The 26034-nt window shown below is 39.3% G+C and overlaps 1 protein-coding gene across 1 annotated transcript in view; it reads right to left on the bottom strand.

Moving 5' to 3' along the window:
* Positions 1 to 6076: 6076 nt before the first annotated feature.
* EFTUD1 (elongation factor Tu GTP binding domain containing 1) overlaps positions 6077 to 26034 on the bottom strand; it is a 37284-nt gene continuing 17326 nt past the window's right edge. Inside the window, exons 8-15 of the mRNA XM_012656523.1 lie at positions 21813 to 21936; positions 20078 to 20154; positions 19235 to 19371; positions 18491 to 18613; positions 16608 to 16707; positions 11575 to 11726; positions 11165 to 11331; positions 6077 to 6277 (exon numbers count right to left, since the gene is read on the bottom strand). Coding sequence (XP_012511977.1) covers positions 6077 to 6277; positions 11165 to 11331; positions 11575 to 11726; positions 16608 to 16707; positions 18491 to 18613; positions 19235 to 19371; positions 20078 to 20154; positions 21813 to 21936 — 1081 coding nt within the window. The remainder of the gene's footprint in view (positions 6278 to 11164; positions 11332 to 11574; positions 11727 to 16607; positions 16708 to 18490; positions 18614 to 19234; positions 19372 to 20077; positions 20155 to 21812; positions 21937 to 26034) is intronic.

Here is a 26034-nt window from a genome sequence, read left to right as displayed (position 1 = left end):
ATTTCTCTAGAGCAGCACCGTCTGATATGGTAACCACTAGCCATACATGGTGACTGAGCACTTGAAATGTGGCTAGTGCAACTGAACTAAGCTTTTAATGTTATTTGATTCCAATCTATTTAAATAACTGAATGAGCCAGTGGCTACCAATTGGACAGTGTAGCTCTGGAGGATAGAAAAGATAGAAGCTTCCCATTTTGGTATTATGATACCAAGAAAATAATGGCCAATTTTACTTATAAGAAAAATCTGAATAAAATGCTAGCAAGAATATGTAATGATCAAATGCCTTCTATTTTTCCCTAGGAAAGCAATGACATCTTAATAATCAGGAAATTAAATGTGACTTATGACATCAATTATAGCAAGGTGAAAAACTATAACTTTGTCTTCAGATGCTGAGACTGCATCAATAAAATTCAGTATCCACTCCTGATTTGTAAAAATTTTTAGTTTTTTTTTTTAGAGATAGGGTCTTGCTCCATTGCTCAGGCTGGAATACAGTGTCACAATTGTAGTTCACTGTAACCTTGAATTCCTGGGCTCAAGCCTCCTGCCTCAGTCTCCTGAGTAGCTGGGACTACAGGCACACACCACCATGCCCGGCTAATTTATTTCATCTTTTTAGAGACAGGGTCTTGCTATGTTGCCCAAGTTGGTTTCAAACTCCTGGCTTCATGCAATATTCTTGCCTCAGACTCCCAAGTTGCTGGGATTATAGGCATGAACCACTACGCTGAGCTCTAATTTTTTTTTAAAGAATACTTTCCTAGCACAATAAATAAGAAATATCGTGAATCCATGGGCATCAGCAAACCTAAAGCTAAGGCACTGGAGACACTTCCATTAACGTCAGGAGGAACTAGACAGAGTAACAACTGTAACTATTCTTTATAAGCAATATGAAAATAAAAAGAAATAAGACACATAACTATTGGGAAACAGAATAAAATTATTATCTATAAAAGGAAAACCATTAAAATCAGTTAAAACTACTAAAACTAAGAAGTGACTGTTAGTTGTTTTTTTTTTTTTACTGTAAAATATCCTCTCCAAGTGGAAATGTTGGTAATAAAGTACATTTAAAAGAAACTCACTAGAAGTGAATTTAAAGTATTACAAAAGTACCCTAAAGTCTTAAGAGACAAATACTGTTAAGATTTTCCTCGAAATAAATTAAATCAAATTTGCCGGTAAAACCGTTCAAAGGGTTCTGATTCCTAGGCTATCCCATGACTAAGGATTCTGACACACACACACGCTTGATTCAGTCTACACCGATTATTGACAATGACTTCTTATGGACCCAGCAAACCACCATGACAGAACTAAAACCCGTTCAGAAAAAGGCTAATTAGTATTTATTATGCTTCCCATGCTGTGAAAAGAGGAATATCACGTTTCCTCTCAGAGTACGTCTCTGAACTTTCAAAGATTTACCCATATGGAAGAGATCTAAAAGGGTACATGAAAAGGTTAAAGATTTGGAATCCTAATTCAATTTCCCCCCACAGTTTAATAGGAGCCTGTGGCAAACATTTATTTTTAGAGATATTCTCAGTAGGGAATTGAACAAAAGGCTATTGTGTGTTGGACACGGTGGGGGCTCTTTGGTCCCATCTACACCAACTCTATAAACATCAGGTTGGAATTAAATGATTTTTAAACTTTAAATCAACTATTTCCAGACCACAAAATCTATTCCACACTTATCAGCACATATAAGCTCTCCTAGTGAGTTATTGCTGAGTTCAAATGTGAAATCTGCATTTTTCAAGTGCCAATAAAAGAACTTTCCTTGAGACTTTGACTATAAAACATTGAATTGTCCAAGAATGTCATATAATATTTTCATTTCTTTTTCCAACAAAAACTTCCATCTGCACTTGATAAATTTACTGACTCTGTATCATTTCTGATGAAAAGCATATGGGTATCAATCATATCCCTCTCTACTATTTTCTTATTAAATAGGAACTATAACTTTTTCTCTACATTAACAAAAGTAAAAAAAAAAAAAAAAAGAAGGAGTTTATGGGCTTGCCCTGATCACTATGAACATCTCTGTGTCTTAATTTGTGATATGCATCTTGCCATGGGCCTGCTAAAATGCAAAAGGAAACAGGAAATTATGATTAGTAGTGTGGTCGTTTTAAAACATGCCCACAAATACTCTGACATGCCTCCCATCGAAAGGTGGATGTGAAGTTAGTTCCCTCCCTTTGAATACAGGCCAGTCGTAGTGACTCACTTCTAACAGACAGAATGTGGCAAAAGTGAGGCTGATGGCTTTGAAGGCTACGTCATAAAAGGTGATACAGCTTCCTCCCGGCTCTCCCCACTGGATACTTTCCCATGAAACCTGGCCATCATGCTGTAAGAAAGCCAAATAGCCATATGGAAAAGCCTCAGTCCCACTTCCAGCCAAGGTCCCAGCCGGCAACCAGCATCAATCTCCAGACATGTGCATGAAAGAGCCTTCATATGCCTCTAGTCCCCAGGCGTTGAGCCACCTCAACAGACACCATGTGAAACAGAGACAAGCTGTCTCCACCAAACCATGCCCAACTGCAGATGCATGGAAAAATAAAAGCTATCTTTATTTTAAGCCACTAGGCTTTGAGTGGTTTATTACACAGCAATAGGTAACTGGAACATACAGATTATTTCAGCCAAATTGCAGCCATCTTATTCTTTCCATTTCAAACCCACCTGAGAAGACAAACCTGTTTCAAAGAAAAAAAAAAAAAAACTGTGCTGGCATATCTGGTCTCAGTCAACTCACTCTAGCAACCTGATGGATGGCATCTCGGCATTCACCACCCTTGGCGGCCAGCCGGGCCTTCCTTGGGCTGTATGCCTCTCACCTCACACCAGAGTCTCTGGCTGCCTCTTCTGTCCTGCTTAAACTTATTCCTAGCTTTGAAAGTTGCTTTCATTAAACACCTTGGTTTATGAAACTGCTGCTGCTACTGCTAACATATGCTCCATGTTTTTAATCAACGAATAAGTGAAATTTGCCTGCAAAGGTAATTCTATGACTCTGAGGCTGATAACTAGTTCAAGATATTTGATGAAGCCATTTAAATGGTTATCAATCCAATCAAGTAACCACAGCAAAACATTTACCATTCCTTCCAGTGAAGACCAGAGGGGAAATAGCCTAATTAAATGAAATAAGGTTTTTCTTTAGAAACATAGCCTGAAAAGTTAACAGCTAGAAGGGATCTTGGAGATGATCTAGTTTAGAATTTTTTTCCAGGCATTGGGATACTGACATAATCCAGGCAAGATTTTCATGACATGAGTACTAAGAATTTTTACCTCACTCTATTCCCATTGGGATGTCAACCTGCCATAATATAACGGCAATTTTAAACGTCAATTTTGCTTGTATGTTACAAAGTGTACAAAATGCAATTCTGTTAATATTTCATAGCTATAGCAATAAAATGTACTCAATCCAATATTATTTAATGCTTTATCTTTAAAGTTTAGGATATATTATAAATATAACAGATATGATAAATATAATAAAAGAATCCCTGGGAATCCATAAATAGTCTTCTGATAAAAAAATTAAATGTGGCTGTTCTATTTCTACCATAAGAAATATCAGTAATCATCACTCTAGTCCAAATCATTCTGGAAAACGAGCCCAATAAGGTTATGCAATTGGCCTGAGGCCACATAACTAGTTAGTGGCAAAACTATTACCAGAATTTTGGTATACCCATGGTTTCTAGTCACGCAGGGGACTCAGTTAGATTTGGATTAATAGAAGGAAAACAATTACTATATATTTCAATTTGAAAGGCAAATCACAGTGGCTGGCTGGGTTCCAACTTCCTCAATGTTATAATCCTCCTGGTGGACTATCTTTCTCCTTAATGTAAAGAAACAGAACCTTACTGGAGGGGCCTCAGGCATCACCAGGCGAATGCATGGGGAATGTAGCTGACACTGCGGACCGGCTACTTGAAAACCATTCACAGCTCCCACATCCCTTGCCTTGACTGTAGAGGCCGTAAAAGTTCAGCACTCAATCCCAGGCCTCCCCTGCAGCTAGAGGTGGGCATATGACAAAACCACAAAAATGAGGATACATACTGAAGTCACCAGAGAGGGCGTTTATGCCCAGATAAAAACACGAATCCTGCTAGAAGGCCTTGGCCCTTGTGCCCTCTGCCTGTGAGGAAGGCGGTGGTGCTACAGGAGCCGTCTTGGTTCCATGGTACAAAAACGCACGCTGAGGTTTGTGAGGCAGGCAGACAGAGGGAACCTGGCTCTCTAATGGCGTAGGAGAGCCATCACACCAGCCCTGGATTGTCTGTCCTTGGGCTTTCTATTGAGTGAAGTTTAAGAATACGCAATTGGTTTTTTAGTTACCTGCAGTTAAATACAATCCTGACTCCACTAGGAAATAAACCTGGCTTTTCCTTGTCAATTCATTTTGCACCAAAGCGGGTGTCATCTGGCTTAGTCTTACGTAGGTAAATTTGGTAAACAAATGTTTACTCACCTTTACCCTCACCCCAGGTCCTACCACCACCCCACTTTTTTAAAAGGTCAAAAAAAGAGAGTGAGATATATCTCTTCTCCAAGAAGAAATGGAAAGTTTTAGCTTGCAGTAGGTCTCCCTTTAGCAGATGCCAGACAGAGCCGAGACTGCCTTGGGAGACAGAAGAGAGAGAAACGGTTTCCTTCCTTACACACCACTTAACCTCAGTACTGGCTAGCATCTAGAAATCTAGCAACAGAAAGAAGGAAACCAGAAACTAATGCATGCATGTTCCCTATGTCTACTGGGGAAGAGCACAAACACCGGGCACAAACACAATTCACTCAGCAGAATACCTTTTCTTTCACTTGAGCATCATGCTGGAGATCTTCTACCTCATGCTCCATTTAAGAAACAAATTGGATTTAGTCTGAGCAATACAGTAATCCCAGGGAAGGCTTAAGAACAAAAGTAGCATGTTTTCCATTCTTATTCTAATGTCCTTTCTGACAAAGTTGGCTGTGGTAGCTTATAAAATTGTATCAATTGTTAATGTTTGGTGGCATTTTCCAAAGGGATGGAAAAGAATAAGTAGCACCGATGAGAAGCTAGGAATTCTAACTGCATGCCAAAAAAATTTTTTTAAAGAATTTTAAAATAAATCCCTGCAGGAAAGCAGCAAAATGCTTTGGCAAATTTCTTGGATTAAAGTCCACAAAATCCCGACAAACCAATAGCTTAGACTTTTTCTCTGAAAGTTAAAGAGAATTCTCAGCCCAAGCAATTTCTTAAGAAATTTCTTAATCTGAGTCTTTAGCGTTGCACTATGGACCTAAAAAGTGACCTCTGAACATGAGGGACAGAAGTCAAGCAAGTAGCAACATTAAGGAGATAAAGAATAATATTTATAGATATACAATGATAATTAAGTACTGTTACTCTAAGGATAAAAAACATTGAAAGAAAAAAAGCTAGGAGTTTAAACAGATCTTTACATCAGAATAGTTTCCAACAATTTAGAATCAAATCTGTACAACCAGAAATGTCTCTGCCATCTAGACTGACTTTACATGAGTAGGAATGCCCACTATTACTCTCAAATAAATGGAACCACAGCTTAGGATAGAAGATGAACAGATTATTCAAACAGTACATTTTAAGACACAGGGTACTGCTCTGTTACCCAAGCTGGAGTGCAGCAATCACTCAAGCTTACTGCACGCTTGAACCCCTAGGCTCAAGAGATCCTCCCACCTCAGCCTCCTGTGTATCTGGGACTATAGACATGAGCCACTGTGCCCAGCTAATTTATATTTATTTTCATTTTTGTGGAGGCAGGGTCTTGCTATGATTCCCAGGCTGGTCTTGAACTCCTGGGCTCAAGCAATCATCCTGCCTCAGCCTCCCAAAGTGCCAGGATTATAGATTACATTTTTAAAACATAGCTACCATAATTCATGGCAAGTAATTAATCCACATGTTGTTACTCAAATGCACTAAGTAAAGATACCAGAAGAAAATTACCAAACTAAAGAAGCGATCAAAGTCATTCCCTTGAAAAATTTCACTAATTTGTTAGTGACACGCTAGGTAATCCCTCAGAATGGAATAGACACATATACACAACGCCGCCATACCTAGCACATTTCCCGGAGGCACCTCCTCTAGCTCTTCCAGTTCCCTTCCCATCAGAAGATACAGTCTTTCCAGAGTGCAGTATGCCAGGTGGGGGACTGCGGGGAGCTCATCTGGCGGAGCTGAGAAGCCTAGTGGTACCTGGGCAAAGAAAAATGAAGACAAGTTAGGAGGCATTTGAAAGCATTAACTGGTGTCCATGTTAATTGGTATCAAAGTTATTTTTATTCATCAGTAAGATATGGTATGGCCACACTTCATGTAAACTTGAAACATGCAAATTTAAAATGGTGTGATTAAAAAATAAGTCTCACTTTATAAATAAAATCTGAAATACTGAAATCTCTCAAATATTAAAAAATTGCCCAGATTCCCATTTAATCATAAACTTTATAGCTAAGTAATATGAATTCTGCCACGACCTGTAGCACCAGTTTAGCTGATGCCCACGGCCACTTGCTAGTTATAGACGTGAACCGTGTCGTGTACTAGTTCTGGCGACTACTGTGCTATTATTGGAACACTCATTATTACTATTATCATTTAAAATTGTTTTACTACTACTATAATGTTCTTCAAGTATTCAACAAGCGTTAATGCTAGTATCAAGTAACACATGAAAAGTGCTTTGGAAGAGTAGTTAGATGTAATACAAATGCCATGAAAAAGGCCAAACAGCTGCTCTCGTATGCTGCGTTGTTCACGTGGAAGAGAGCGTGCCGTGAAATACTGGAGCACTGATGAGAGACAGAGCACACGCATGGCAAAAACACGCCACAAGTGTAATAGATTTATGAGGTCCCCCTACATCAAATTTATTCTTACAGAGATATCTTAAATGATTCAGGTTTTGAGCTGTGTGAAGTCAGCTCAAAAGAAATATATTCTCCATATAAATGCAAGTACCCAGAAAGCATTTCAATCAAACAACCACCTATTCTTGGTGCCCAATGGCCTAAGGCGCTGTGCTAGGACTACGAAGAGAAAAAATGTCTCAGACGCAACATACACAAAGATAACTAACATCACAAGCACAGAGGGACTGAAAAAAACGTAGTGCAGGCAAGTAAATTCACAAAGGCTCAAGGGAAGGAGAGGCTCCTGTGTCAGGGCAGACTCGGGAACTTCTTGAAAATGATGGCCTTTCAGGCACGTGCTACATCTAAATGTATTAACGTATGGTCTGATACAATGACAACTCTACAGGGTAGCTCTCAAGAGGGGTTGGAAAGAAATAAAAAATGTAAGAATCGGATATAAAGAAACAGAATTATCCAGAAAGTATGACCATCCACTTAAAACCACACACAAAAAAAAAGTCAGCTTAGCAAGGTGGCGAAGATACAAGATCAATTTATAAAAGTAAATTATATTTCTAAAGATTAGCGACAGAAAATACTTTCAAAACAGTAACTTTCAGAATAACGAAAATATAAGATAGCTAGGAATAAGTCTAACAAAAGTGACTGAAAAATCTACATAGAGAAAACTATAAAACTTTAATGAAAAACATTAAAAATGTCCTAAGTAAAAGGACAGATAAACCTAATACATTAATGGATGGAAAGAGGCTGCATTGCAAAATGTTGATTCATGACAAATAGACATACTGATTTAAAGTAATTCCAATCAAAGTCTCAGCAGGGCTTCTCATGGAAACTGACAAGCTCACTGTAAACTTTACATAGAGGAGCAAAGAGTTAGGAATAAACAAGACACTGACCAAACAAAAACAAAAAAAAATAACAGGGTAGAGAGATTTCTGAAAACATTTACAAATGAAGACTGAATAAAGACAGTGATGGATAAATAGAAAAAATGAAATTTAACAGTTCAGAGACAGATCCACGCACACGTAAATTCTGACCTACAACAGAGGTGACAAAGCAGATTAATGGAAGAAGATGTACTATTCATCTTCTAGATGTACTATTCAATGACGTTGGAAAACCTGGTTATTTGTATGGGGGATAAAAATGAAACTGAATCCCTTCTTCAGACCATACAAAAATACTAAATTAAACATTTATTTTGTTTTTCTTTTATTTCAGCATATTATGGGGATACAGATGTTTAGGTTACGTGTGTTGCCGTTGGTCCCCCCATTTAAACATCAAAAGCAAAACATTAAACTTTAGAAGGAAACATAGAAGAAAGTTTTGTGACTTTAGTCCTAATCTTCATTTTCTTAAACAAGATACAAAAAGGAAAACCCATAAAATATTGATGAATTCAACCACATTAAAATTAAGAACTTCTGTCCATTAAAAGGTACCAAATAGAAAGTGAACACAAGTCGCAAGCTGGAGAATAAATTTGCAAAACTTAAAACTGATGAGGAATTAGTATCCAGAATATACAAAGGACATCCAAAAACCAACATTTTTAAAAAGTAGCACAATAAAAAAAAATAGGGAAATGACCAAAAGAGATATCTTCACAGGAGAAAACATGATTGATCAATAAAGATATTAAAAGAATAATAAGGAAAATGTAAATTAAAATACTATAAAACACCTTATCATACTCATCAGATTGGCAAAAATTAAAAGCCTAACAATACCAAATTTTGTGAGGATGTGGAATAACTGGAACTGTTAAACACTTCTGTTGGGAGTGTAAATCAAAACTACTCTAGAGGATACATTGGAATTATCCTGTTAGGATGAAGATTACCTAGGCAACTCCACTATAGGTATATTCCCTAGAATTTCTTACAAATGTGCACAAGGAGATATGCACAAAAATATTCAAGGCAGCATTGTTTAGATTAGCAAAAAATGAAAACAGCCCAAATATACAGTAACATAAAAGTGTATAAATAACATGTATATTTATATAATGGAATCCTATGTGGCAGTGAACAATAAATGAACTACAGGAATAGGCATTAATATAGATTAATCTCACAATGTTAAGTAAAAAAAAAAAGAAAAAGGCAAGTTGTAGAAAATAACTACAGTAAAATTCCATTTATACAAAGTTCAAAAACATGGAAATGTGACAATAATTCTTTGGAAATGCATACACAGGCTGTAAAACTATAAAGAAAAGCAAGAGAAGGACGTGGCAAACAGATGAAAGGCACCCCTCCCCCAACTCCTGCTTCCTGGAGTTCATGCCTTTGTGTATTTCCTTTCCCTGAGTGTGAGTAGGCCCTGTGACCTGCTTCTAAGCCATGGAACATGGCAAAGTGATGGGATGCTACCCTGTGCTTATGCTAGCAGACGCATTCTAGTCTCCTCAATGGCTTGATGAAGTAAGCCTCCAAGTTGGAAAAGTCCACATGAAACTGCAGGTGGCTTCCTCCAGATGAGGGCAGCCAGCAGCCAGAAAGAATCTGGGGCCCTCAGTCCTACAGGTGCAAAGACGAATTCTGCCAACAACCGTATAAGCTTTGAAGCAGATTCTTCCCCAGTCAATCCTCCAGATGAGAATGTAGCCTGGCCTACACTTTGGTTGCAGCTTTGTGACCCAGCTATGCCATGCCTGGACTCCTAACCCACAGAAACTATGATATGATATAATGTATATTGTTTTTAAGCTGCTAAATTTATTGCAATATGTAATATACAGCAACATAAAAATAACACAAAGGATAAACACAAATTCTGGGTAAAGGTTACTTCTGGGGTAGGTCTGAAATATTTCACTTTCTTTTTTAAAGTAGGTTGGAATTAGGTTTTATGGGCTCTGATTACTGAAACAAGGAGTCATTTGTGCTGTCAATGCATTTAATCATTCCTGCTTGAGACATCTGACACTTAAGCGGTTGATTTCAACCTGTAGCCCCCCAAGAGCAGAGACACTATACACAGAAGATAAATTGGAATACTCATGGAATTTGTGATGCTCAATAAATCATTGTTTCACTAAATAACAATTTCTTACTCATCTGGACAGTTTAGAGAGTAAAGGAGGAAAAAAAAATGAACAGATACTTGACCCTAACTTAGAAACAACACACTATCAATTACATCCAAGCCAAGATGTTAGGATAATCATAAATAGGTTTTTATACATGTCACCACAGCACTTTGAGACCCCCATAAAATACAACCCTACACACACCCTACACACTCCTTCTTGCTAAATTAGAACATGTCACAGTCCAACAAGGACTGCCTAACTGCCACTCAGCCCTGCAATCTCCAAGGACTAAACTGCTAGAAGTGATGGAACGAGCATTCGAGGCGAGGAAAAACTGACGGCAGAGACTTTCTTCAACTTCCACCTCCTTTCTCTCACTGGGCCAAGCACTGGAGCTTGCCTGCAGACAGGCTGCTTCCTGCACAGAGAGGAGCACGGGCTTTTTCCCTCGTGATGCTTCACGCTGCTGACTGACAAGTTCCTAACTTATTTCTCCTGGCTGATCCTGACTGACTTCTTGAACCTCTGGTATCTTTGTCATTCTAGGGACTTTATTATTTAATTGTGATGTACGCATCTTGTTTACTTCCAAAAATGTTCCGAGATAACTTAGCCTGTGATCTTTCTTGCCCTTTGGCTCAGGCATATTCAGATGCTGCTGCGCCCCTGCTTACAGACCCTCCTGTAAGATTTCCAGGATCTCCCTGCCGTGCACCTGCTGCCTGCCACCTGCTCACACTGCCCACATCTTTGGTCTGAGGCACCTAGTTTGGGGATCTTCAAATTTCTAGATGATTTGCATTGCCCTGGCTCCAGCATGACACCTGCTCTTATCAATTCTTTACTCTAACCACAGTGTGATTCTTGCCTTAAAGAGAAAAGCCTTATAATTAAATAAGGCCTGAAAATTTGGCTCACATACTGGTTTGGTTTTCTAAATGCTACTAAATGAGACACATATACCAAATGTTATCAAAGCAACACGAGAGGAAATACGCAGATTCACTCACGTGTGCCTCTCCAGAGACAAAATAAATCTACCAAGAAGGTAATCACCAAAAAAAAAAAAAAAAGAAGAAGGTAATCACCAATCCAAACCATTTGAAAAGATATCAGACCCCTGAAACAATATACTAATGTCTTACTTCCGATTCTTACCCGTTTTAAAAATTCAACAGGACTGTATTTGGGCCCCAAGACAAAAATTTTCTTTCCTCTTTGGGCTATACCACTGAACACTCGAGCAAATGCAACAAAAGACTCTTGGTTGTTTTCTTCCTGGGGCACAGGCTTAGGGGTCATACTTTCCACCTGTTGCTCATCACCTGCCAGAAACAAAAAGACAATGAGTGCCAAGAATGCTCTCTTTAATCCAGGGACTGCCTAGAAACAGAGGGAACAGTGAATATGACATGATTGGTCCAGTTTCAGAAAAAGAAACACCAAGAATGAAAAGAATACTCAAAACCTATGATTAAAGCTAAAAGCTCAAGAGCTAAAGGATGCGTGTCCCAAGCCGAGCAAAAAGGCAAACACTTCACACCGCAGCCTACTTGGGAAAGCCATACCTCTTGGCTCTTCTCCCTTTGGACTTGCGTCAAGGGCACGCCCATCTTGAGTGGGCTCCAGGGGTACCTGCGCCTGTGCTGCTGCAAGCTTCTCTGCATGCCTCTGTCTTGCACGCTCACGTCTCTGAGCAATTTCTTCCTGAGTGAGAGGCCTACAGGGTATCACAAATATGTTATCATCTGGCAACATCAAGCATCTCTCAGTTCATTCAAGCAGGGAAACAGCAAGTACTGATATGGTTGGGTAAGATAATGACTGGTCCCAGCTCCCTTCCAGGCAGAAGTTTTCTCCAAGTTCTCTCCTTGCCGGTAGCAACAGAAGAGAGGGCCTATCAGGATCTCTCTAATAATGCTGTGTCCCCAGCTTTTCGGAGATTATGAACTGACATGCAAGAGTCCGTGTCCCCAAGTGGAACAATACACAATAGCATGGAACCTTTCTCAGACACCCATATTCCTTCTGGAAGAGGCAAAGAACAGGGAAAAGGAAGGGAAAGAGTGACAGATACCAGGGCTAGGACCACCCCTACAGGCAAACAAGCATAATAGAAACTGAGGTTTTCTCTGTAAGTACAAAAATACATCTTCATGGAGAGCTGGGGTTCAAGAGGAGACGTTCAAGGTCAGGCTAAGTACTGGCAATTCAGCAGCACTAAAAGGTCAAACTGAAATTATCAGTCATTGTATTAGATCCAAGAAGTACCATCACAGAAAAGGCAGTGTGTGGGTGCGTATGTGTGTTTGCTGGAAATTAGTCTGAGAGGGAGTGGTGTGTGTGTATGGGGAATTAAGCTGCTTTTTTCCTAAAGAGTTACCCTCATGTCTGTCAGACCACAGAAGAGGTACTTAGAGCTTTAATATTAAAAAGGTCTTTACAAAGGGGGAGCACTAAGCTGAATAAGAATGGGCAAAGTTTGGGTTTGGAAGGTGGAAACCCGGCAGTTAGACTATTTCCCAGGACTTGGCTCCCTTCCTATGTGGGGGGTCCTCACGAGCCCACCGGCATGCTCAACCCCAACACAAGAGCAAGGCCAATCCCTGCCTTAAGGTTGGTAGAATTTGAACATCTTTAGCGCTATACTCTGGGACTAAACATCAAGACACCTAGGCTAATACTCTGCTCCCAACTTTAAGTTCTAGCTCTAGAAGCTGGATAACTCTGCCTGGCCCCAACACTTACTGCCTCCCTCCCACGCTGCCCTCACCTTTGACATTATGATTCCTGCTTTACTTCCCAGTGTCAAACTTGACACCTAAGTGATAACTTCATGCTCCACCCTGCCACGCCATCTTCCTCTGCTCTCGCCGTAAGCGCTGGAAACCACACACGGGGAGCCACTCTGCATGGGCACTGCTCGCTTACATTCCGAATGGCCACATACTCTTGGAGCTCCTGATACCAAATGTCCTAAAATCCTTCCACCTTTTTACTGCACGTGGGCTAGCCTGGAAGGTGACTGCTTAAATCACTGATTGTCCGTTGCTACACTCTTCAGATACCTGTCTCCTAGATAAGACTTTCCACCAGGACTGGACACTAGTTCTGCGTTCCTTTGCATCTGCCCTTCAAAATGCATGAGTTCAGCTCTGGGAGTAGGCCCTTCTAGTCAGACCTAGCCCACTGTAGGTAACAGGACTGTGCAATAAAATACAAAAAGACAAGAGACAGTTTTTGAGACTGGCTTGGCCAGGCGTCTGTTGTTGGGCAATCAGAACTGCCTGCCACTGCGAGAGACGAGCTCCTCCTCAGAACTCTCAAGTGCCGATGAGCTCCGCTTCCTCGCAGTTTCCAGCCACGGCTGCGGTCCTGTCCTCTGGAGCAACATCTCACGAATCTACTTCCCTCCACTTTGCTCTGAATCTTCTGCACTCATGCCCCCGCTTCTCTGCCCCAGGCTAAACATTCCAGCTGTTCCTTCAACCAATCCTTAGGTAACTTTCCTTATTTCTAGACTTTTGCTAAAAACTCATGAGTATCTTAAAAGTGTGAATTAAAATATAAATGCAGAACAAAGTATTATTCTTAGAGGAGGGAGGAAAAAATACCTCGTGTACCGGTTAGCACCTGAAGAGACATAGTCTCTTCCAATGATCTTATCACTATGCTCCAGACATTGTGTTAATCACTTTCCATATACTGTATCACATATTTATCACAGAAATTAAATGAAGTAGATATTATACCTTTATTTTACATATGAGAAAATGGATATTTTGAAAACTTAAGTAACTTGACCCAAAGTTACACAGATATCAAATGGAGGGGCCGTAATTCAAACCCTGATCTGTCTGGCTCTAAAGTCTATGCTCATTGTCACCAGGCTACGGTCCTTCACTCAGGAGGAATTAAAGATGATAAAATCAGCACCTTCAGTAAACACTGATTTCGTTTTAGCTTCAGTTATAATAGAAAAGAAGCACATCTGTTCACCTTATTTATTAAGTCCTCATCTGCCTAAGTTCACAACAAGCTCTGGAATAATCAGCATTTATAGTCACTGAGTTAACATGTACGGACGCTTGCTATCTATCTATTTATTTATCCATCCATCCGGTTAACACCTGCGCTGTGCCAGGCACCGTGGTGGGCACTGGGAGTGGTGCTAGAGGGAAACAAAGCAGAAGACACCGTATCCAGTATTTGCTGAGAGCAAAGAGGAATTTGTTTGCAAGAAAATAGGGCTCTGCTAGTAAGGAAACAGCTGTGGGTCGTGAGCTATATCTAGGCTATAGTATAACCAATCATGGATGTTACTTCCTGAAGGGACAGTAGCTACTAATACTGGAGATGAAGGAGACCAGAGGTGAGAATGTTGAGTGAAGATTCAGATGTCAGGCTGGGAGGTGAATCTGAAGGGGAAAGGAAGAGGCGAGAACACAAGAATGGGAGAAAGTCCTGTGACGGTCCCATTCACGTACAGAGACTTCATTTTCAACAAAGTGGCCTGTTGAGCAGTGGGTAAAAGACAGTGTTTTCATTAAATCAGGGAAAAATCTTTTAGGTTTTGCAGGTGTCCCATCCCATTTCCTGCTTTACTTTTCTCTTTGACATATATCACACAGAATTTAACATATTCTAGTCTATATTAAAGGAAAATAATACTCTCCTGCTCCTGGCTGGGTACATATAAAATAGCAGAGATGGAAATACAGCAACTTCCAATGGTATATTTCCCAAATTTTAAAAACAGTGAAACTTACATGAGAAACAGCTAGAAGATGTTAAAGAGCAAAGTAATAATGATGACCTTACCCAGTTACACCTGAGAACACTCTATTGTTAATATAGTAATTGTTGAAACTGATACTGGTTAAATCAGAAAAGACTAAAATCAGTAAAACAATCTAATGGAATAGAATTAATTGCACTACCAGAAATATACTAAATTCAGTAAATTTAGTATAACTGATGAATATTTCAGAAAAATGTTCACAGAAAATGTAATTAATAGTAAAGGCATAATAATACTATCATTCGTCAGCAAGAAAAGGAAGGATGAGTACAGGTAGGAATTTTAAATGATATAAATATATACACTTGAAATCTCAAGAGCAAGTTTTCCAATTCTCCAATATTTCCTAGGATTCTACTAGAATCTCTGAGATACTCCTACTGGCCAAAAAATCTAATTTCCTAAAATATCAACAAATTGCTGCTACATGTAGTACTGAAGTACTATCTGGGGGCAGCCTAGATACATAAATATACATTCATCCATTCAACTATTCACTCATCCACTCCCTCATTTAGCTACTCACTCATCACCCACTCACTGACCTATTCTTCGTTTATTCACTCATTCATTCACTCACTCGCCCATTCCTTCACTTATCCTCAGGACAAAAATTACTGAAGCTGTCTATGTTCAAATTACTAGCAAAGTACTAAAAAATAATATACAATCTTTCTCCTAAAGGACAAGCAAGATTTTAGCAGAAGAAAAATAACTTCAAGATGAAGGAACAACACAAGTAAAGATGTGAAATTTGTTCAGGAAATAGTATAGGATACTAGAGAAACAGAAATAAAAATCTAGTTGAAAAATGGTTTGGGGCCAGGTCACGCTAAGTCTCAAATGCCACTAAGGCAGGTTGTTTATTTCACAGGTTGGTGATCTGACCTTCACTCACCCACGTATCATTTTCATTTCAGCTATTATCAACATATTATTTACTTAATATTTTATTTAAATGGACAAACATTTTTAACCCACTAAAACTTAAAATCTCATTACTGGGAAAAGAAAAGCTGCATCACTTGACATACACAGGCAACATACACAAACACACATTAAAATAAACATGACAACTAATTAAAAACTTGTCTCCGCAAGTACTACTGAAATCATCACCATCACTTCACACCTGAGGTAAAATACCAAGGGATTTTAATCAAGAGACTTGTATCTTCACAGCTGAGGCTCAGAAAGATCATTCCGAAGGAAGGGTGGTAAATGGACTGGTAGAACCAACGGTGGGCAGGGGAACCAGCAAGGAGGTCGCTGCAACAATTTCCACGAGAGGTGGTCACTACCTAAACTGGTGGGGAAGGCAGCAGACAGCGAGGAGGGGAACACATATGAAAAACGGAGGATAAAGAACAGACAGATGCCCCAAGACTCCAGAACTTGAGAAATAATCCATCTCCCACACCCGCCACGTACATACACATATAATACACACACAGAGAAGCAGAAATACTCATAATCTCCATTGAGGTACAAGGCAGGCTTAGATTAAGACTTTCCTTACATGTTCAGCAAAAGTTAACTGTTGATATTACTACTGTTCTTCGAATTTACATCAGTTCAAATCAATATCCCAGAGGTGATTTCAATAGCTTTCTCCTACAAAGCTATCACAAAAGGGTAGATTACTATACCAATTGTATGGTACTCTGGGGGTTGGCTTGATACAAATTCTGGGTTGAGGAAGAAAAACATTATGTGTGCTCTCCCACCCATACCCCAACTACACACCCAGCGAACATACATCATTTCTCTACCCCAGCCCAACTTTCTGCTTTTCCTTACCTTGGCTTATTCTGAGGCAAGGCCTTAGCATCAACTGCAAACATTTTGGAAACAAAGATAATAACTGGAGCAGTGTCCTCACTTCCACATTTCATAAAAGCTATACAAACAGAAAGTAAAAATGTCACTATTTTTCTCATTATTTAAAAAACCGATTTTTCTGGAAAACAAGATGTTTAAGACACAGCATCATCTAATGTGTAAGAAGTCCATAACTTTTTATAATTTGATAAAATTCCACTAAGAGAACTGTAAGATTTTTAGAAAAGAAGAACAAGAGCAAGCAGAGTTGGCACAAATGAGGGAAGAAAAGCAAAACTGATGTGGTAGTTGGGTGAGCTGCCATATCAGAGCTAAGGCTATGGAATGAGGTTAACCACCCACTATAAGCCCTAATAAACTTTATTTATTTTATTAACAAGCTACCTTGTTGACTGCTGAAAAGATATTGGTTAATTTTTTTAAGCCACCCCATCACCTCATATCAAAATAATTTGTACACAAAGAATTCAACAGTAAAATTCAAGCACGAATAAAACTACAGGAATTAGGAATAAAGCGACATGCCCTCACATTGTAACACGATCACTCTGGCTGCAGTGTTGAGAAAACACGAAAGGAAATCAAGAGCAGAAGCAACACTAGTTGTTAAACTATTGCAATAACCAGGTGGGAGGCGATGGCCCAGGGAGGCAGAAGCAAAAATGTTAGGAAGTCGTTGGAGTCTAGAAGAATACACTGGACTTCTGATGGATTGGATGTAGCAGTACAAGGTAAATGTAAGAGCCACAGATGACTCTGAAGTTTTTGGACTGAGCAAATGAAAAGATGGAGGTGCCTCTAACTGAGATGGGAGTTAACTAGCAAGGCAGGTTTGAGCATAAGATAAACAGCTCAGTTTGGGACATGTAAGTTTGAGATGTTTCTTAGACAGCTGAATAGAGAGAGGGAGTGCAGAAACTGGACACAGGAGTCTGGACATGCACTGGAGGTACAGACGTTGGAACTCTAAGCATATAGCTGTCATTTAAAGCCTTGAGATTGGATAAGATCACCAAAAAAGTGAGCGCAGGTAAAAGAGATGAGGTCCAAAGACTAAGCCTTGCTTGGGGCACCCCAAAGTTAAAGTCAGGGAGATGGAGATGAACCAGAAAAAGGGATTAAGGACAAGCAGCCAGGGAGACAGGGAGAAAAGGAGAAGCATGTGGAAGCCTAGAAGTCAAGGGCAGAAAGTGTTCCGAGGAGGAAGGAGTGATCAACTGTGCCAAATGCTTGTCACAGATCTAGCCAAATGAGGACTGAGAACTGGCCATTAGATTTAACAAAGTGAGTCTATAGTGACCCCAAGAACAGTACTGGAGTGGTTTTGGGGGCCAGGGTTACAAATGCAACAGAATTGGAGGAAAAGAATTGGAGACAGAGAGTATGTACAGATGAATTTCACGGAGCCCACAGGGAGCAGAACGGGAGCTCCTTCTCCATGTGGCACGTGTGTACAGGGCTTCTAATCAGCAGCAGAGCCCCTGCAACCACCTTTCCCCAGTCCCTAGGGACACAGCCATGGCAGTGATGCCACAGCTAAGGGAACACATTCTTGGTTGTTTAGGAGGATAGAATATAACATGATTATGAAATAAGATCAGGGCAGGAGGGAGGATTCCCAGAGTCTCTGGTCTCCCAACCCCTAGCTGAGCAAAATGACTACAGCAAAACTGAAACTCTGGGGAGAAGAGAACCAAAGGTGGTGAAATGGTCATTTGGGAAACTGTTTATTTGTGGAAGTGGACATTTGGCAAATTGGCCAGCCAGTCGGCAAACTGGTCTAGAGCAGCCGGGACTGAGGAGAGCCAACGACCTGGTACATTCCAGCATCTTTGCCTCACCTGCTTTCAGTGCTTGAGTTTCTGGTGGAAGAGAGTCGAACATCTGTGATCCTGCACACATCAGTTTCTCCACTCTCTCAGCAGTGATGTCAAGGGGACTAGGAAGTTTTTGGCACACCATAGCTGAAGTCTCTTGTTAAGGACTGAAAAGCTTGAACTAGTGCCCTCCATCAAGACAAAGAGTCACTGTGTGGCACTAAATATCGAGGCAACAGTGTCTGTTTATACAGAAAATGCCTGGGCGGTAAGGCAACGTTGTTTTATGCATCACATCTCAAAATGTGCACACGATTTCAGGGAGTGCCTGAACACACTGAAGCTCTGAAGCTAAGACAGGATCCTCATGACAGATACTCTAACACTGAGGCTCATGGGACAAATGAGGACAATAGAGCTTAGCAAGCAGGTTGGCTACTTGTGACCACGGAATGAAACAGTCATTTAACACAAACTTCTAAATTATCTACTTACATACAAATCTTAGTGCATGTTTATTTTTACAGATTACTAAACAAAAACAAAATGTCTTTTAAAAATTTCCTTATTGGTAGTATTAACACTAATTAGTGTATTAATTTTTAAAGGATTAAATATAGTTTCATGGTAGAACACTAAATAAGCAGAGAAGACTTACTTTAGATTGGAATGTGTTATTTCCAGAGGATTTCCTCATTGCTAATAACCCATTGTTTTTTCTTGTTTTATCAAAACTATTTCATTAAAAACCATTAAAATGAAGGATACCAAGAACAGCATGGGATATGGGTAGCCACTGACTGCAAATGGCATTGATCTGAACTTTAGGATCTGAATGTCGTGCCTCCCGGGCTCCAATTTTTAATCCTAAAGAAGTCACTATTTTATCAATTTTTTCTTTGTCCCTAGAGCAAACACAAGATTTGAGGGGAAAAAAGTCACGTACAGATATGAACAAGCAGCAGGGAAAAGGAACTCAATGTTATCCAGCACATTTTTTTCCTAATGCGCTACATTTTTTAAATAAAAGGCTAAAAATGTTTGAAGGGGATCCTGCCACAGCGGAGGACTCCTTAACCTCTACTCTCACACTTTGAAGTGCTTCCTTCTCTAAAATGTCCCACGAAGCACCATTCCACATCGCCTTAAGCAAACTATGTTAACCGGTAAAGACATTTTACAAATAAATGCTAAAAGGTCATTATTCCACCTCTGGAACAACTTAGAAAGTAAATACACTAAAGCAAATTTCTACCAGGCAAGTTATTTTCCAAGTTCCCTATTAATGATCCTGGATATCCAGCATCTTTTCCACTATAATTACTATTTTTTTAAACTGGGTTTGTGAAAACAGAGGCCTACTGTCTCTTTCCATCGGTTTAGCTCTTCACCTCAGCATTCTATAAAATACTGCTGTTCTGTCCCTCCTCCACCACCCTTTACTTGGGTTACACACATTCCTTTAAATTGTTTCCAAGCCCTGCAATCAACTCATCTGCAAAAGCTCTGTTCGCTTTCTCAGCCTATCTCAGCTTTCTGAAGTAGTTCATTAAACTGGAAAGTGAGGCAAATTATACTGCCCAAAGATAAACAATTTTATAACAGTCTTACCTTTTCAAGACAGCATCATACAAACTCCATATATTTTCCAGGATCAACTGTACAAATAAAGGTTTCTTTCCTTTAGCCTACAGAAAAGAATATATGGGCTTAAGTTTCTGAACATTTAATAGGTGTTTATATATTCATTCTTGACATGTTTTTATTATCAATATGTCTTATTTCTACTTGAAAATATTTATTCAACAGTAAAGTAGATGAAAGTAGTTATATAAGAATGCTCTAAATAGTCAATAATAATAACCAAGTGTTCCCTTCCTCTGGGAACAATGGACTTCAAAACAATGTGACCATTTGGGGGACATATCACTATGGCTGCCCCACCACTAAAATCAAAGAAACACACACAACACCCAGACCAAGAGCCACAACTTCACTCTGCGCATGCAGGCTCTTTCCACGCACTTCAGTCTGATGTTCACAAAGAAACTCTATCACTTCTCTTACCAAACTATGCAAAAAAGTTAATATCAAGAGCACCTTGGGGTATGCACTCTCACATATACATGAGATGGGATATAAACTGATACCTCCTTTCTGAAGAACTGTTGGCAAAAGTATTAGGAAATTAAAAGTCATTGGCTTTGAATTCCTGGTTTAAAAAACGTCATCATGAAGACAAAAACCTATGCACAAAAATGTCTATCACAGCTTTACTTACAATGTCAAAATATTTGAAAAAAAAAACTACGTCCAATCTTAAAAGAATGATTACACAAACAGTGGTACTCTCACAAAATAAAATAATAGGATGTTTACTATGTGACAGGAGCTGTTCTACAGAGTTGACACAGATTATTTCATACAATCATAACTACACTGTAAGTCTATTATCTCAATTTTACAGATGAAACAAAGGAGACAAAAGTCACAGAGCCGGTAAGTGGCAGAGCCAAGATTCAAACACAGAGTTAACTCTCAAGCCTGCTCTTTCCCACTTAACTATGTTCACTCCCTTTTAAATATACTGTTTATAAAAAAGCTTTCAGAGGCAAGACGGTCATGATATAACATTAAGCCAAAAGGCAGCTTATATAAACAGCATAATCTCAACTGAAAGAAGTATACATTATCCACAAGGAATGAAAGAAATTAAAACTGTACTAGTAACACTGTTGGCTTCTGATTTTTTTCCTTTTCTGTGGCTTTATACTTATGAGTACTTTCTAAAAGGAATATATATGATTTTCAATGAGAACAAATGCATGAAATCCTGAATTTTACATTAAAAATATAGAGCTTCAAGAAAAGTATCCTTGGAGGCTACATGACTGAGCAGTCCCCCATCACCTCCACCTACAGAAGGGGTTACGCAGCACCTCCCACTGCCATCAGCACTGCGCACCGTGAGATCAGGCGTCAGGTGAGACTACAGTGTGAAACACAGTGATGTCTGGAAAAGACATTTTCTTGTGGTGAAGGACATATACAAATGCATGACACAAAGTATGTGTCTTCAGGTGCCCAAGATCTGAGATTTTTGGTTCTCTTTAAAAAAATGCAGGTCTTTGCTCACTATATTTAAAAAGGCTAAGAACTCTATGTAAACAATACTTGGATACGACACTTCTAAGCCTTTCCCAATTTTTATATACAGTTAAAAAAAATCCCTCATGAACTTACCTACATAAACTAAAGCTGAATTACATCTATTAAAAGCATTATAGTACAGGTTTTCATACGGCAAGAATGTGACCGAGAATCAAAGGGACATTTACCACATTACCTGATCAACCTTCATAATCTTCTTAGCCTTCATATTCATGTAATAATCTCCCCACAAGGTTTTCAAAAGAACTTCCTTTTTGATGCCAATCTTTTGACTATAGATTTTGGCAAAGTGTTCAATTCTGAAAGAAAACCAAATGTATATGTTGTTAATAAGTATAGCTAATACTTGAATGTTTCTGTGCCAGGTACTATTCAAAGTACTTCAGATGTATAACTAAACTTAATCATTTCAACTATCCTACAGATTTCTCCCATTTTACAGAAAAGGCCAATGAAGCATAAAGAGATTACGCAGGCAAGAAGTGAAGTTGGGATTCAAACCCAAGTAGTTTTGCTCCAAAGCCCATGTTCTTGGCCAACATTCTCTACATTAATATGAATTAGAATTCATGTTACAGCTCCCTCTCCTAATTTTGCACATATAAAACAAGATAAAAGAACAAGGGCCAAGGAAGTGCAGGTTCCAGCTGCCCATCACAACCGTGCCAACAATAACACCTTATTTCGGTTCTTTACTGCTATAACTGACTGTTGCTCACAAAGGAAATGACCTCCATAGCCACAACCTGCCAGAACAAGTTTTTTAATATCCTGGATTAAATGGTAAACATACATATACCGACCTAATTCTCATCAGCCCACAGAGAAACCAGCTACCACCACAGTCTCCAGCCGCAGGAGAGCAGTCAATCAACAGATAAAGGTGCTACAGGTAGTACCTGCATTGTCTGGGATAAAGGGCCTAGGAAATACCTTTCTCCAGAGAACAAAATGTTTAACTAAGGTTTGAGACTAGAACTTTCAAAGTACCAGCATCTTGCCTACTCAGGAACAAGGCAAGAATATCCCCTCTTACCACTTCTTTTCAACACCGTACTGGGAGCCCAACCTAATGTAGTAAGACAAGAAAGGAAATAAACGGTATACTGATTAGAAACAAAGAAATAAAACGATCTGTTGACAGGTGACCCTTCAATAGCTCCTCCACAAGTGAAGAGAAGGTGAAAGGCCAACATCTACTGGGCAGAGTTCCTGTGCCTCCGAAAGAAAGCAGGCTGTCTTACCACATACTGCACGATCAGTAAAAAGAGCAGACCTCCTCCCCGGCTTCCTGTGGTTCAGCAAAACCAGAGCAGGGCCCAGAGCTTTCCTTCCAGATGTAAGTCAGGAAATCCTTATCTTTGCAGCTTTTCATTTATCAATACCTGGTTTTGCTAAGCAAGCTGCAATCCTCCATGCAGATCTGCATTTCCAATTCAGGACCTACAGGCAGGTCCAAGGGTCTACGTGTGGAGGGAGACATTGAGAGGCAACTCCTGTGGCCCGAGTTCCCAAGCATTCTCCAACCTAACTTTAGCAAGGAGCCCTGTTCTTCAGGAGTGATACTTGGGGCCTCAGTGAATAAAGCTGAGTCTTTGATCTCCACATTGGCAACTTGGGTCTATTCTCTGATGGTTAAAACTGGAGGTGATGACTAAGTAATGAGTATATCAAACCTGCAACCTTTTCTATCGTTTGAGCTTGAATTATTTTTTTTGCCTGATATAGGAGCACCTTTTGTATACACTTCACTGACACTTAAAACAAATTCTGACTTTAATTGTGCTGTTCATATGGTTTATGTTTCTGTCTACTTAACCTGTGAAGAGTTCGCCAGTGATACGTTAAAATCCTCCCCCCCAACCACATGCCTAAGAGCTCAACTCATAGCTATATTTTTGTCTCATGCACACTGCTATTATGACAGTTGATCCATAATCTTCTCACTAGTGAAATGTGTCAGTTATTCGTATAAAAATGATCCTTATGCCATAATTAATTTGCCATAAATTCCATTTTATTGTTAATATTGCCAAACCTACTTTCTTTGTGCTCACATTTGATTGACATACCTGAGCTAGAGCTTTGGTATTAAGCCTCTGTCCGTTATGCTTTATGTTTATCCTTTTCATGTAACAAACTTCTAAATTTTTTTTTTTAATGAAATTTCCTTCTTTTAAAATACTTTACCTCCTTAATGGGGGATTTCATACATTTATTATTACAACTGCTTTGACCAGATGGATTTCCAGTGTGGTTTCTGTTATATTTCTAGGATTTTTTAAAATGTTGATTTGTGTTACCCAGACTGTATTATATTTTATTTTTTACAATGATGTCAGATAAACACCCTGGTGTTAATTCTAAAAGTGGTAAACTTAAGGTGAGGCCCGTGGCTCACACCTGTAATCCTGGCACTCCGGGAGGCTGAGGTGGGAGGATCGCTTGCAAGACTGAGACCCTGTCTTCACCTAAAATAGAAGAAATTAGCCCGGCGTCGTGGTGCACACCTATAGTCCCAGCCACTTGGGAGGCTGAGGCAGGAGGATCACTGGAGCCCAGGAGTTAAAGGTTGCAGTGAGCAATGACAATGCCACTGTACTCTAGCCAGGGCAACAGAGCAAGACTCTGTCTCAAAAAAAAAAAAAAAAAGTAGGAAACTAAAATATTTTCATAAATACTCTAAAACCTCTCAAAACCATAAATTATAGTAAGACATTTATCCATTTGCTTAGGCCACTATCCTCAAGCCCTTTTCTAGTCTACCATTTATTTACACATATCCATAGACAGGTACATAAATCTTTCAAAATCATGTTTCGTACCCTTTTCGTTCTTTTTTATCCCATAGTTGTCACAAAATTTGCTTAACATCTACCTATTCCCCATTATAGCTTAGTGCTTTTATGTACGTCATTAGTTACAATTTTAAAACACAGGTTCTGGCACTTCTTCATTCTTGAATTCTATTTTAATTCATTTCCTCTAAAGAGTTAACTTCAAAAAAGATTCTAAGAGACCTGCAGAACAGATTTGTATTATCTCCCTGAATGACAACTTGGCCAAGTATGAAATTATTCAGCCACATACCCTTTTGCCTTCTAAGCTACCCAGCAGATTAATGTTAACTGCAGGATTCTAAGACACTGGTATAAGATGACAAAACTATTAGGAAGGGCTCTTCATTGTCTCTTCTTTCCTGTCCCTATTCTACAAAGCTGGGGCTTGAGTTCTATTTATCTAAAACAAGGACTCCGATTCTTGCTGCTACCCATCCAAGTCCATGTGTTTCTGCTTTTCAGAACAGATTCTCCTGGATTAACATCGATTAGCAGGATACATTTAGGCAGCAGACCTAGTAGGTTCAGCCTCTAGTCACACTTCTTAATCCTATCCCACTGCATGTGAGTTCATAGAATCATCTTCCAAACTCTGAAATGTGCTCATTTGCCACCTTTTATGATGCATGCAGCTATCAACTTTGTTTATTCACTGACATTTTAGGGGAAAATTGGGGGAAAAAAAAAAAGGTCCCCAGAGCTTTCATTTCCACCACTTTCCCAACAAATTAACATATCAATTTGTTGAGAACAGGCACTAGCAGATTTCTAAATATGACCTTGTCTACACAGGGGAACATTCACTTATTAACTGATAGGATCTAAAAATGTCAACGGTTGTAAGGGATACAGAAATTATTCTATCCATTCAAGCCCCTCCTCATTCCTTTTCCTCCCACAATAAACTTCCCCCATTTTTAAGATTTAAACTTAAATTAGCAAAAAAACATTAAATGACTTATGACAATCATTCTAAGGACAAGCCCCCCACCTTGTGGCTCACCAGCAGAATGCTCACAAATCAGGAGATCCACAGGTCTGACCTTGTTATGTGACTGAGTGAATCACTGTGCTTTTTAATTGCAAGAAATTCTTACAAATCATCTTAGCCCAATATTCTTATTTTTCAGATGAGGAAACTGAGGCCCAGAAAGGTGATAACGGCAAGCCATCAACCATATACGGAAAGTGTAAATTCTTAGCAGGTTCATAATTTCTACTTTCATTATATATTCATTACCTGAATTTATTTAAGTTTGGTATGACCTTTCAGGCATCAAGTAGACTAAGGTATCTATAATTTATTACAAACATGGAAAATTAAGATATTTTAATATATTATACTGTCCAAGGCAAAATATGTTCAGTCAAAAGGAAATCAGAGAACAAGTTCCTATAAAAAGGAATGCAATTTCCATCAAAATTCTAGGAAGAGGCCGGGCGCGGTGGCCCACGCCTGTAATCCTACCTCTCTGGGAGGCCGAGGCGGGCGGATTGTTTGAGCTCAGGAGTTCGAGACCAGCCTGAGCAAGAGTGAGACCCCGTCTCTACTAAAAA

The sequence above is a fragment of the Propithecus coquereli genome, unplaced genomic scaffold (genome assembly GCF_000956105.1).
Source record: "Propithecus coquereli isolate 6110/MARCELLA unplaced genomic scaffold, Pcoq_1.0 Scaffold507, whole genome shotgun sequence".
NCBI lineage: Eukaryota > Metazoa > Chordata > Mammalia > Primates > Indriidae > Propithecus > Propithecus coquereli.
The sequence above is the reverse complement of the archived record's forward strand: the minus strand, read 5'-3'. Positions and strand labels throughout refer to the sequence as shown.